We start from the raw sequence: 14,369 nt of genomic DNA, 5'->3' as shown, positions 1-14,369 counted from the left end.
TAATTTAAGGAAGTGATAGAATTGGACACCAACAGGTATAGTCAAGTCAAAAACATTATAAATTAGTTTCTTTACATAAAAAATGAGACAGTCGTAAGTTTGTAGTTGCATTCACCTGGGCATGGAATTTATCAGGAAAATTCACTAAACTTTGTTACTACAGTGGAATAAAAACATATCCTTGACACTTACAAATCCTCATTTCCAAAAAGCAAAATTTTTATTGCCTGTATTTATATAAATAGGGTAGGGTATCATACATTAAACCCCAGTTTACATTTATAAATGGAGGACATTTTGAAGAGCTCTTCAACAGCAACATGAAGTGTGCAAAAATACTGGAAAGAGAAATAAATACTCTAACAAGAAAAAAAAAGTAACTGCACTCCCATGCCCACAAATACCAAGTACCTCTTAGATTTTTAACTTTAAAGAGATCTTTGTCAATTAAGCAAGAATTTTAGACCAGAATAAATGTAGCAGATATGTTACAACATTAATGCTAAATTAGAAAATAGAATCCAAAGTCCTGAATGTAATCATGAACATCTACAGAAAACATTTCCACATTCTATCTTGTTGCAACTACACTAGAGCACTTAAAACTAGTGATATATCACAATATATTCTCTTTTAAGACACCAGGTTTCACAGTCCTGGCAATACGGTACCAGTTTATTGCTAGCATTCCATTTAGTATTTCATAGCACGCAAGTGTTAAGTAACTCATATACTGTTTCTACTGGTAAATAAACACACACCAAGTAAACTGATGTTATTATCCCATACCTTAAAACAGGTTTTTTTTCCTTTAATTTGTGTCAATTTTGTTGCCTACAAAATCAAGGATAACAATACTGATGAGCTCCTAGCACAGTATTAGCAAAATATTATTGACTCTCTCTCAAGTTAAAAATAATCTTAATTCCAGCTGGTAACACATCTAAAACTACTTCTGGTCAATGACCTAATATTGTGCAGTGTTTTGGGAGCAGACTGGTGCCAGCTAGTGACCAGAAGCAGGATTTATACAGGTTGATTTCACACTTCCCAGCATATTTCAGAAGTACAAGGAAATGTTGATTATCCAAAAGTCTCAAATATTTTTGTAGTCAAAACTCAGCATGTAGTTTAAAACTTAAATATTTACAAGTCTCCAGTCCTTAAAATTTCAGATCTTCATAGTAACTACGTTAAAAATTAATCAATCAAACCTCCTACAGTTTACCTGCACACAGTCTGCATACAAGAAGGTGTGATCAAACAATGAACAGAGGAATCCACAGCATGACTGATCTTCTGAAGAACACTCTTCAGGTGTTTTTTTTTTCAAGGCCCACTTTTCACAGTATATAAACACTGCTTTGTTTGGAAAACAAATAACAGGGCTGATCAGCATTACCCTGAAAACTTTTAATAAAAAGTTCTTTGGATTTTAGCAAATCCAAAAAGTCTACAGTTCCAGGAGTGCTTTTGAACTGAACTGCTTCAATCCTCTGAACAAAGACCACAGATGATACCCAGAGGCTCATTTCAGGAATACCTGTTTCTACCAAGCACAGTCATACACAGAGCATTTTACTAATCTGATAGCAATTTATTTTTTCACAGTCAATAAGTCACAAATGACCTTTGTCCAAAATCTATGCTTGGACTATGATGGATATCCATTAGAGCCCCACGTTTTCAGACAATATTTACACCTGGACAGTCTCTGCTGGAATGAGATTCCCTGTTGTATCCAGCTGCATACACTTACAAGAGCAGGCAGAAACTGGGCACTCAGTATGGTCCCTAGATAGCAATAGCAGAAAAAAGAAAAAATGGGTAAAATAAAACTAAGAAGAATTTTGTAATCTATACATTTAAGTATGTGCAGGGACGTAGTATCTCAGAAAAACTCAGCATCATTGTTAAGTTTTGCATATGTTCTAAACCAACAAAATACTGTAATGAGATACAGCAAAGGATGTCCTACTTGGTGCAGCATACACATAAGAAATAAGGAGTTTAAGAGCAACTTACCTGAACCAGCTAAGCATATGCCCAGCATGTCCACCATGCCTACAGTTGTGACACCAAGTAAACCAGTTGTTGAACTGGGCTAACTTCTTGTCTTTGCTAAGATCCACTTTTTCATCTGACTTGGATCCTCCTGTGCAGAGGCAAACCCACCCCCACAAATACGCTTGTAAATCATTATGCTTCATTTATATGTCAGTCCCAGTAATGCTATTAGAATAAATATGAGATTAGGAATATTATGTGAAGAGGTGGCCTGATTTTAAAATAGAAGTCAGTAAAATTATTAAGAACTGGTGGAATGCCAAAACAAGAATTATATTGCTGAGCTGTTCTTTTACATCTTACGGACATACTAGACTAGCCTATTAAATAAATTTTACAGAATCTCTTTCAACAGTGATTCATGTTTCAGTGATTGATTTGTGTTCCACTGATTATGGGCCTGTTTTACTGCACATGAAATGTTCTGCTTTAGAAAAATCAACAAAATCTAAGTTATGAATTGGAACAACTACAATATAGAAGTTGTAACACAGATCAGTGAAAGGATGAGAAGAGATATATAAATAGATGACCACTACACAGCTGCTCATGGCTCTGTAACAAGAATGACCTAAAAATATGGACAAAAGTAGTTTCATTTAGTCCTTATATAATGCTGAGCCTGAGACATTTAGAACCAAAAGATTCTAGCTGTAATATTTATTAGCTGTGACAGCATGACCTATACGTTCTTTCATGCTTAGTGACAAAAAGTATACCCCATTAAATTTATTCTCTCTTCCAGCTAAAAAACAAATAATTTACATTCCAAAATTTCTGTAGCATCCCTACAATTCATCTCAAGAAAACACACTTTCTATTTCTTACAGTTTTAAAGCTCACAATACTGGTCACCACAATACTTGAATCTTTTAATCTGTCTAACCATGGAATTTCACCGACAGTCTCACTGGGAAAACTGTCAGAACCAAGTAACTGTGCGTACTGTCTTACACTAAAGAACCGAGACATTGGTTTCATCTAAATCAGATGGGATGTAAATGAGTTTTCTATTAGGGTCTTCCTCCCTCAAAATGATGAGAATGAATATTTACAGTATGAGTACAAATAGAAAGAAGAAGGTGCAACAGAAGATCTTCCAACAGGAACTGCTAATTAGGCCTCTAACTAGTACTCTAGCTGAATAACTAAAACCCACTGTGTCATACCTGGACAGCTGGAAACTGGTGTTCCCATATTTATCAAGCAAAGTGCACAGCGAGGAAGGGGTTTACGGCAACCAGGACAGCTTGTAACTTTTGACTTAGTTGGTGAACCGCTAACTCCATATTGGCTAAAACCTCGCCCCTGATGAGGAATAGCTGAACAGCTGTAAGAGATTGATTTTCCACAGAAATTGCAACTCACAAACACCTAAAGAGAACAAAAGCCCATTAATTTTTTTTGTTTGGTCCCCCTTTTGCTACACCTATGAGTAAATTTGTTCAAGCTAGCAAACACTTATTTACTAGCTATTCTAGAGTGCCCTGGAAAGCCAAGGTTACCTGTGAAGGAGTTCCTAACCTCTTGGCTTACAGATGTGGCACACAGTCCTGAGACGTAGGCCTTAATGATGTGCACTTACCACAAAAGTACATAAAAACATGCACAACTGCTAAAACTTGGAGAAGTATTATTTAAGGTAATAAAAATCTGTATCTGCAGTAATGAAAGAAGTTTAGTCTTACTGTGTAATTAAATCTGGTCTTTCCCTCCTTATAGTCAGGTGACCCACTCTAGAGTCCCCAACATGAAGATTTTCCTAATAATCTTTATCTGCATACCTTATGCCACAAGTTGTAACTTGGTACCAAGGAGCACACATTTTGAACTCTTTAGGGGCTATTTATGTTGGTCACATAAGGAAGGAGCAGTAAACTCAACTCCCTCCCACTTGGAGCAGTACAGATAGAGCTCTCCTTAAACAGCTGTGACGGATAGATGAAATCAAAACGAGCCTTCCTTCGGAACCCTTGGGCCCTAAGGCTTGTAATGCACAGACTTAGCAGACATGAGGGAGTGGAAGTGCTGTGGTAAGACCATGTTGGCTAAAAATGCCACCAGATGTTAAGTAGATAGCATTTGGGCAGGGCATTAGTTTTTGGTTTAGCTTATGTTCAGAACTGATAATGAAAGTTGCTGCTGTTCACTTTTTAGTTTAAGGTTCAAGGGCTTCACAATAGCTTGAAGTTTGCATCAGTTAAGACAGAGCCAATTTGAACTAGTTCTTGGTTCATATTCCCTGGTTTTAGCATCATTCTCACCCCCATGAGCTGCATGATACATCTTTGATTTTGTTTTTCAACAAGGGAGGAAAAAACCCCCAGCTTTTCCAGAAAAAGTGTTGAAAAGTTTGTTTCTGAAAGACAACCTGTTATCTGAAAGAAAAATGTTTAAGAAACAAAAAGAAAGTACACAAATAAAATGGTAGTGAACTGATTTCCTGGATTAGATATGAAGAAACGTAGATTTGTTCACCGTATTTCTGTACTCTCTATCAAAACAGTTATCAAGTCCTTTCTAAAAAAGTATTTTGAAAAAAACACGGCTACTTTTTTTAGGGCAGCCTTAGTTGAAATCTTTCTTTTGCACATGAATCCTCATGAAAGCCAAGGTGCAGCCAGCAACTTTTCTCCACAGAAGTATGTACTGTGCCACCTTCCTTTCTGGACTAGTCATACTTCATATACAACAATTACATTTACCTGGGCTAAAGGTTTTGAACTGGGATCCAGCTTACTCCTATGTATATCAAATTCTGCACGTTTATGCCAAAATCTCCAAGCATCTAAAAGATTCCTGTAGTTCTCGATCCAGTACTGAACCCTCTCATCCTTAAGTACATCTGATGGAGAACCCTAAGGCAGGCAGGAAAAAAATGTCAGACACACTGAAGATTCACAATACATAATAATCACTTTTTCAAAAGGCTTTACAAAGCGTACAAGATCTGAGAAATAATACAGTGTAATTTCTCTAGAAAAAGAATCATTTTCTGTTAAACTAATGTGAGTTTGATAAAAATTTTCTTCAGTCTGCCCCTCTGGCTGAAAATACTTGTGCTGCCATGTCCTCCTAAAAACTCATGGCTATCAGATGAAGGATTATAAAATCTGTCACATATCACAGTCTGTATCATTGTTATGATTACATACACAATTAAACACAGTGCTGGCAATAGCTGCAACTGTGTAAGGGCCAAGACAAGTCCATCATGAAAAAACCCAAACCCGATGCCCACAGATAAAGAACCTCACCTCAGTTCTCTGTCAAAATCCTGGGAGCAAAAAAAAATAATCAACCTGTCAGGATAACACACCAGCAATAAGCAGGGGAATGGGTATTCCCCGTTCAGCTAGTCAAAAGAACTATGTTTTCTTTTTGCCTCTTTCCCCTACTATCTCCTCAAGCTATCTCAACCAGAGAGAGTGAAGATAGATGTTTATAGTTAACATCGAGTGTTTCAGATGATTCTGCAAAACAGGCATGATATATATTGCCCCAATTTATTATAGAAAATACTTTTTAGTTCACAAATTTCAGTACTATACTGCTAAAGAAACTATGTTTAGTTCTCCTCTATAAAGATTTATTTTTGAGTGAAACACTAACCTGTAGCATGCAATAGCTTGCTGTCTGGACATCTCCAGTTCTGTCAACATAACTTTCCATCAAGTCAACTCCATCTTTTGTCAGCCCTGTTAATAGTATTCCCTCCAAATTCCCAACATCTTTCATTTCATTCGTCAACTTTTCAATAAACCTGTTCAGCTATTAAAAAAAAAATTTACTTAACTTTTGCCGTCTGTTCATCCCTTCCTAACTCATTTCTGTTGGCATATGACAAAACTTTTCACAATTTGAATAGCTTTCTTTAAGAGTGTCTGCTGCTTGCTGGGTATTACACAGAAAAAGTTATATGGCTATATCCACTATACTCCAAGAAATCAAGCATTTATTAACAAACTGTAAGCCTCCTGATAGGAAATGCAGAGAGGGAGGTTACGTATCCTTTAAATACTTCAGTGAATTTAAAAGAAAACATTCCTGCTGCAAAACCAGGCCTTAATCTGAGAGAACGTAACTATCTGGAAGTAAGTACAAATACTCTCCAGTAAAACATACATACAGGTAATGCAATTTAACAAACTAGCATGTCATAAAAAAAACCCCAAACAAACAAGAAAAAAAAAATCAAACTGAAGGTCCAAACTGAACACCAGACTGTAGCATACCTTATATCCTACTGTGAAAAGAAAAACCAAATCACTCATGACTCATTGCTTCCACTGTTCACCACTCCACCCCAGCGTTTCTTCCGCCTCTAAATAAAGCCCAGCTTAACAGTTTGCTTAAATGTGCAACCACAAACTTACCTGAGCATCATTGAGGAACTTGCAAGCAAATGCCACTCTGTCTCTTACAGCTACGTTATTTTCATACTTTGGAGAGAAAAACGGGAATACTACCATCACGTGCAAGTTTCCACTTTTTCAATACATTGTTTGTAAAAGTCAGAACATTTGCACTACTGTATAACTAATACTATGACATTGATTATGTACAAAGAAAACACTGGAAGAAAGTTCACACTAAGTATCAGATTAACTGTTTATACTCAGATACAGGTATCAGAGCAAGACTGCAGCTACTGGAACAATCTACTCAAATGGCAGGAAAAGTCTGGTACAATACATCCGACGTGGTTTATGAAACTCTAGAAAAAGCAACTTTGCAAGTCATGTAGAGCTGCGCTTAGTGCTTCTAGCACATATAAACAAGAGTCTCACCAAATCACAGACGGAAGAAAAACAAGCCAACCTTCATTTACCATATTTACAAAATAACTAGCCTAACCACTCAATTCCTTCGTAAAATCACAACTATAAGTTAGTAACTAAAACAAAAAAAACCCCAACCAAAAACTAACTCCAAACACCCAGAAGATGGATTTCTCACAGGTACACTCAAGGTGCAGCGATGCAGTAATATTTACTTTCTGCTTTTTAATCCTTTACACTGAAGAAAAGAAATCCTTCACTAGACTAATTCTGTGCCCGTACTTTTCCCTTCTGAGGTTCTCAGAATAGAAACTGTGATTGACACTGCCAAAACAAGGAGATGTGTTTGGCAAAATCTTTTTCATGCAAACTTCAACAGGTCTCACTGAAGGAAAAATTAAAATAACACACCTTATGATCTGACAGTTTCCAATTCATCAATAAAAAACAACTATAAAATTATTACCTAGCATCCAGAGAACAAGAACATTCTCTCTTGAAGAAAGAAAAAAAATAAGACTCAGGTTTCTCTTCTCTGGGATTCTTACCTTTTTTTTTAATAGCCTAAAAGCATTATATTATGACAACTTTGTTTTCAGTGGGTTTAGGCCAATTACCCTGTTGCATTATAGGAGACCTTCCTTGGGCTAAATAACTCCTACTGAATCAAGTATTTCTGTCATTCTCTAACCAAGGATCAAGTATGTTACTCCTCCAAAGGCTCAAAGTAGCTCATAAGATTTAGTTTGCTCTTCACATGGCAGTTTTATACCAATTTCAGAAGATGTGAAACTGTTGTTTACTGTTGCAACACAGTAAAATTATTTTAACAAGTAAACAAAGAAAAAAAATACAATTCAGTGCAAATATAGCTTGATGAAAGTTCTGCAAACTACCCTGCACTTACTCTGTTTTGTGCATTTCCATTATTAACCTTTCTCCCCTTTTTTCCACCTGCTTAAATTATTTTCATAATGTATTTCTAGTGGTTTAATAACTCCATGCTAAAAAAAATTTCCTCTAAAAAATGTGTGAACTATATTGGGTATTTTGGCTGCTTATGCATGTTTTGTTCACTAACGTAACATTCACTAATATGAGATGTCTGTTTAGCAGAAAAAAATGTTACCTGCCAGTATCAGGAGAAAATAATACATTCTAATCTCATTACCTCATGGGTATATAGCACTTCCCCTGCACGTGTGTGTGTATAAATATATGCAGCTATTACTTAAAGGAATTTTAACATAACAGAAATTTACTCACCAAAACACCATCATATGAACCTGACTCACTTGTCAGGAAAGCAAACATAGCACACAAGTAGGGATTGTTCAATTGCAGTCTTAGAGTACTGCACATTTCTCTCCAAAGTGAGTTCTTCTCATCTGTGTAGCCTGATAAAGCCATTGCTACTACATTAAGGTTCAGATCACCTGATTTATTAAAAACAATCAGTGAAACAATATTCAAGTTAAGGACTTAAAAAAAAAATCCAATTAAAGCTGTAATTGAAAGCATCCGTTTGAAACAACATTTTGTCAGGAGGCAAGACAAAATGCAGTAGAATTAACACTAGCTAAGATAAATGTGCATACGCTAGCATTTATTTATTAGTTTCTGCTTTAAATGCCTCTGTTCAAGTACGTTAACAGCTCTAAAAGTCACAAGCCCACATGCATGACAGCCTGAGTTATACTTTAAGCAACATCACTCTGGTTCTGGTATTTTGAAACAGTTTCGAATGGCTGAATGTGTTCCTGTTGCTATCATAAGACTGTCATCATAATTCATATCCACAAGAAGTGAAAAGATAGGATTGTATATATAGCCATCACTTAACAGACCTAGCTGGATGATGACAACTGCATATAGCAGCTTCAAGTTAACAAGTTTCCCAAGAACATTAAATCTATTTAATCTAAATATTCATTCTGTCAGAGAGTTCAATTTTATTTTTGAATTGGAAGACAGCATGTTTCCACTTCAAAACTTCCCTATAGAAAGCACACACACACCTACCCCCACAAAAAAGGACAATATTAAAACCAAAAGAACCTTACCCGCTCCCTTCGTGTCTTACCTACCTACTTCAGTGGCAAGACAGTCTTTTAAATTTAATAAGAGAACACAGATGCAAATCAGAGTTGTAGGAGGAATACAGGCAAGAAAACAGAACAAAAATACTTCCCATCTCCTGTCTCCAGTATCTTAATTTTTCCCTCATACACTGCAACTCTTACCAAATATTACTCCAAAACAAATGTTTTCCGCAGACCCTGAATATTACATTTCAGTTATTCCACAGCCATCGCACTGGTGGAAAGCTGCATACAGCCCAACAGAAGCAGATATACACATCTAGCCAAAATGAGATTCCATTAAAATAACAGAATCCCACTAATTCTGAGTGTAACACTTTCTGGGGTATGTATCAATAGGAAATTCTGAAACGTACAATCTATTTTAACTAGACGGTAAGGCATATGGCAGTCTGAGGAGCCAAAGATCAGGATTTGTCAGATTCTCAGGCTCCGATACAACCACTTTGAGTAACTACTTTTAAGAAAACAGGTATCTTTTCCATACTATCTTCTATAACTCTGTTTACAGAAAAAAATCTAAGGTGATATAATGCCAAAATAAAAGATATTAAACAGAATACGCACCTTTTCCCGAGGAAGCCCCTTTATTTAGAATTTGTATGGCTCGCCGTATGTCCAAGTTGAAAAGTGCTACAGCAGCAGCTCGCTCCCAGTCTCCTTCCTGTTCCAACGAATTCAAAAAAGGTTCCACATCTAAGTCTGTTCCCTTCTTTATCCACCCACAGAGCTGCAAAGCCAAGGATCTCTCCTCACTTAGATACTGAATAATATCTGCCTGTCTATCAGATCCACTCCTGCTGTGCCTGAGGTTCTCTGTTGTTCCTAGAAATGGAAAATAAGTCAGATTACACTCAAATCACAATTTAAATTGCAATCACAATGCAATGATTTGATTTCAATCATAAAGCAGAGTACAAAAGCTGAGTATATTTTAGTACTTTAACATCACTAAAAACTCCATGATAAGGAGCAGCATATACAAAATTATTTTGATCTGCTAAAAATCATGCATCTAAACCTGATACATAATCCGCACTAAGTCTTTTTTCTTTCCTCTACCTCGTAAGATTTTGGAGGTTTTTGTTACAGTTGACAGGAGTTATCAGTATGTTCACTTTGAAAATATGTAATACACAGTCAAGCACCTGCTGTACCAGTTCTCTTCTTAGCAAGCATCAATGTGCTAGAAGCTCTTCCCACCACTGAAGAGTTATCTTTTCTCCAAGGAGCATAAATATTAATAAGACACATAATGAATAGAGAAGATTCAAATAATAGATTATACTAAAACTTCACTAAGCATGAGAGGCATAATGTGATGCACCAGGGCTGATTACCACTTCAGAAGACAGCTTATTTAAACACAATTATACAGATATACATTATCAGTGAGTACAGTAAAGTCAGCTTCCTAGAACTACACCCCTATCTGGAACTTTGAAAAACATAAGTTATGTGAGGAGCAAGAATTTTCAGTGCTGCAGTCAAAACCCAAACATTTGTAATAGTTCAGTTGAAGAGTCACCTCTGAGGATACTTTGTTCTTATGATTACTGACTTCCCAAGAACACTGAAAGTTCTGGAAATTACTCTAATACAAACTGTTAACTTACATATATTAAAACACAAAGAGAAATACTTTGTTTCTGTATTTTTAAATAGCCTCTTTCACCAGTTTTTAAAGACTAACCCATGAGTACATCATTCTGTAAACATACTACGATAGAACTTATCAAAGTTGGAACATTCTTACCCAAAGATGACTTCACAATAGATTTAATGCCAGCATAAACTAAGGGACCTTTGTTTCCTGTAAGTTTTTGATCCATATCTTCAGTATACTGCTTCATAAGTATTTTCATGTATAGGAAGCTTAATTTTTCCCAAGTGTTTGAAATTTTTTAATTTAAATTCACATCCTATTAGCATATGAAAATTATTTACAGGATGTTGCATTCTATTTAAATATTTTCATGCATTTCATAAAACTGGTTTACATATAAAGGTATATTACTTCTTTAGGATATAAACTACAGTAAAATAAAGGATATAATGCAGAGTGTACCAAAGCGATTTCAGCTGAGGATCTTCATTTCCAGCTAGGACGTGATTTCTCCAAACCTGTTCAGTATCAAGACCATACCTTGACAGAGCTCTGAGCCGCATTTTGGTTGCTATGTCTTTTTCCAAGGAACTAGCCTTTCCTTCTTCTGTACACTCATATAAATGTCGCCCACAAGCCCACATTAAGGATGTCACTGGACTCCATGCAAGAGAAATTCTTTCAAAAACTGTGAAGTCGGACATAGTTCTGTTGGGAGTCACTACTACCATTCGATTTTGACTTGTGGGATGCCAGGCAAACGAAGCAATGTAGTTTTCACATGGTTGGACACTTCTTTCAATTATTGTTGGCTCAGTTTCATCTCCAATGGGGGTGGGAGTATGCTGCATGTCATACAGTCTAATGATATTACTATCCCTTGTTAAAGTAGCTAACAGTCCAGTTCTTGTTGGACACCATGCGACTTTTGTTAAAGGTTTTGGTTGCTCTGTCAAGGTCAAAACAGGCTTTTCAAACTTTCTTAAATCCCATATGGCAACCTGGCCTTCATAGAAGGAAGCTACACGATCGTGGAAATAAGGATCGACAGTCACTCCTTGGACAGCCTTGGTGTTTACAAATATTTTTTGGCTTGTGTTCCGCAGATCAAAGATAGCCAGATTTCGATGCATTCCAGCTAAAAGCAGCTTCTGATCCCGTGGAAGCCAACAGAGAGAGAGACAAGCATCGTTCTGTCCCAATTCGTACAGTGGCTTTGTTACTACCAGTCCTGCTTCTGGATCTCCTGCTGAAAGTCTTACTTTCTCTGTAGCAACTGCAGTCTCTGGAGCGTATTTGCTACTGATATCCCAGATCAATACTGAAAAGTCAGCCCGATGTTTATCTAACCCAGCAGCAAGCCAATTACTATCTAGTGGGTTCCATGCAAGGGTATTGCACTGCCGTGCATGTTTGGGAACAAACTCTTTGCCTATCAAATCTTTAGATTTTGAGTTGTGATCTTGACCAAGGCTAGTAAGTACCACTCGACCATTGGCCTGTCCAACGGCAAGGAGACATTCAGGATCATACTTTGGATACCAAGCCACACATTTCATATACGGTGTATCTGAATTTATTGACAATAGCGTAGCTGTAGTTTCTTCTGATAACCGCAAGGACCCTGCCTTGAGGTCTGAACTTACAGCAGAGTCAATGTGATAAAGGCTCAACTCTGAATCGCATACAACAAATCTGTCAACGTGGTGCGGGGCCCACAGAATATCAGGTTTGGAGCCACTCATCTTTAGGGTAAGCTGACACACAATTTAAGCTCTCGTAAGAAAATTCAGGTGATATCCATGCATATGGAAACTGTGGAGAAAATAATTTGTAGGAATGTTATCAAAACTCAAATTCCTTTGTAATCTGAGATCATCTTTAAACAAACAAAAACATGGTTCTGAATGACTTTTACCCCAAGGATTTGAGTATATACGTTTCAGGCCAACATCTTAAGCATTCTCCACAGAGCACACTCTGTTTTTGCTGGTATATACCTACTGAGACAGAACCAACACAGCCACCTACAAGCTGACAAGAGGACTTACTGTGTTTACAAACTTACAAACTCCACACCAGTATTAAAGAAGAAGGGAAGGGATTAACTGAGATGTGATGTGGCATGACATGTGGGTGTGCTGCTGGTAAAGAGCCACTCCCTAAAACATAGAAGAAAGTGTCTCTGCCAAATTGAAGTGCACTAATTGACAAAAAGCAGTCTGTCTGTTTTATCTGAAGTCTGCTCCGTAGCCTAGAAAGGCTTGCCCTCTTTTGAAGATTTCTATAGAAATACAACTTTCAACTCCCCATCTTATTCTATTGCTCTTAACCCCACCTTCTGCCCCAACGTTACCTTGTCTTCGCTCATATCTGGCCTAGCAGCATTCAGAGGTACATTACTCTTAAATTCCATTTACACTTTCAGCAGCTGCACGCCCAGAATCGCTACACGTGCCTATATACAAAAAGGCCCCACAAATCCTATAAACCTGCAATCGGAGAAACGGACATACCAGACGTGGAAATCATTTACTTCTCCCAGGCCTCCGCTGTGTGTCTGCTGGGTAGCCCAGCCCGGTTCCTACGTGCTCCGGGGGGAGCGCAGGGCCCCCCGGCCGCAGCCCGACTCGCCTCGCCGCCCCCCACCCAGGAGCAGCACGACGCAGGAGCCACGGAACGAGAAGGCGGCCGAGGCCCACCGGGACACCGCGGCGGCGGGGCCGGGCCGGAGCGCGGACGCCCGCTCCCCTCCCACCTTTCCCGGGCACGACAGCTGCTCACCCACCCCGCAGGGCCCGCCGCCGCCGCCAGCCGGCCCCGCCGCCCCAGGAGGAAGAGCGGGAGGCGACCGCAGGCTTCCGGGGGCAGCGCAAACAGCGGCGCTTCCGGTGCGCGGGGCAGGGACGCCGCGGCGCTTCCGGCGCGCGCAGAGGGCCCGCACCGGACAGAGCCGAGCGCTCACTTCCGGCCCCGGGCCGCGCTTCCTCCATTGGCCCGCGGGAGCCCCGCCCCGCCCCTCCCGCCCCGCCCCGCCGCCGCGGCTGCCGGGCAGCGGTGCCGGCCGTGCAGTGGGCCGCTCCCCTCAGGCGGGGCTGCCCTCGGGGCCGCTGGGCAGCGGTACGCGGGCGGCAGCGTACACCCGCGGGCTGGGCTGGGGTGGCTTAATTACGGGTGAAAAACTGGGGTTTTGATCCAAGGTGCGAGGGTCCGCACGGCTGAATGGGCAGGGGCCACCCCGCGCTGGTACCAGGGACGGAGCGGGGGAGGGATCGCCCGGCACTCGCTCTGGTTTTGTTTGATGAAGTGCTCTTACTGCTTTATGGAACAGTGTTCAGTGTCATCACTAAATGGGTAGCGTCGGAAAGCGTGCCGGTGGCAGGTGGGGAAAGCGCTAACAGTGGCAACGATACCAGTTTTTACCCGTTAGTGGAAGTAGCTTGTAAGCAGGAAGAGCTGATCAGTATTACTGACACTGGAAATGCGACGGGTGTCAGCTGAGATGGCAAAACCTCAGAAAATCTCGTTCGGTTTGGAGCCTGCTGTTGCCTGTTTGCGTTCCAAAGGGCTTTCCGGAGTCCTTCCCCCGCGTGTGACACACAAGCTTTCTGGTAGCAGTTGCTCTCTTAGTTTCGTGTTCAGTCCTTTTCGCATTTAGTCCCTCTTATCTTGTCTCTTTCCAAATTCTTTCCCCTGTTCCAAGTGTTTCATGACTGGGTGCAGATTACCTTTTTCAAAGGCTTACAGTTTGGCCAAAATTCAGCAGATCTGCATAAAAACTACAGCAAGTACATCCCTCTCAACTTCCTTCTC

The 14,369-nt window shown here is 39.4% G+C and overlaps 1 protein-coding gene across 4 annotated transcripts; it reads right to left on the bottom strand.

The window, feature by feature from the left end:
• Positions 1 to 197: 197 nt before the first annotated feature.
• On the bottom strand, positions 198 to 13,432 carry MIOS (meiosis regulator for oocyte development). Of its 4 annotated transcripts, none has more exons than XM_074836349.1 (11): positions 13,345 to 13,432; positions 11,005 to 12,371; positions 10,707 to 10,805; positions 9,518 to 9,775; positions 8,115 to 8,284; positions 6,444 to 6,509; positions 5,680 to 5,838; positions 4,773 to 4,925; positions 3,237 to 3,441; positions 2,026 to 2,155; positions 198 to 1,794 (listed from the first exon to the last, which is right to left on the bottom strand). In XM_074836349.1, exons 2-11 carry the CDS (start codon positions 12,299 to 12,301, stop codon positions 1,698 to 1,700), a joined length of 2,634 nt encoding a protein of 877 aa, XP_074692450.1. In that variant the 5' UTR covers positions 12,302 to 12,371; positions 13,345 to 13,432; the 3' UTR covers positions 198 to 1,697. The 4 variants fall into 4 exon arrangements, 2 of the variants coding, with proteins under 2 accessions (XP_074692450.1, XP_074692439.1); XM_074836338.1 differs by lacking the exon at positions 13,345 to 13,432 and adding an exon at positions 13,073 to 13,335; XR_012624724.1 differs by lacking the exons at positions 3,237 to 3,441; positions 13,345 to 13,432 and adding an exon at positions 13,073 to 13,335.
• Positions 13,433 to 14,369: the final 937 nt, after the last annotated feature.

Source organism: Strix aluco, chromosome 1 (assembly GCF_031877795.1).
Source record: "Strix aluco isolate bStrAlu1 chromosome 1, bStrAlu1.hap1, whole genome shotgun sequence".
NCBI classification, from domain to species: domain Eukaryota; kingdom Metazoa; phylum Chordata; class Aves; order Strigiformes; family Strigidae; genus Strix; species Strix aluco.
Note: the sequence above shows the minus strand (reverse complement) of the source record. Positions and strands in the feature narration are given on the sequence as shown.

Coding starts and splice junctions, on each gene's coding strand:
- MIOS (XM_074836349.1), bottom strand. CDS start 12,301: ATGAGTGGCTCCAAACCTGATATTCTGTGGGCCCCGCACCACGTTGAC. Junction 8,285..9,517: donor AGGGGCTTCCTCGGGAAAAG/GTGCGTATTCTG, acceptor TTAATAAATCAG/GTGATCTGAACCTTAATGTA. Junction 4,926..5,679: donor CAAGCTATTGCATGCTACAG/GTTAGTGTTTCA, acceptor TGCCTGCCTTAG/GGTTCTCCATCAGATGTACT.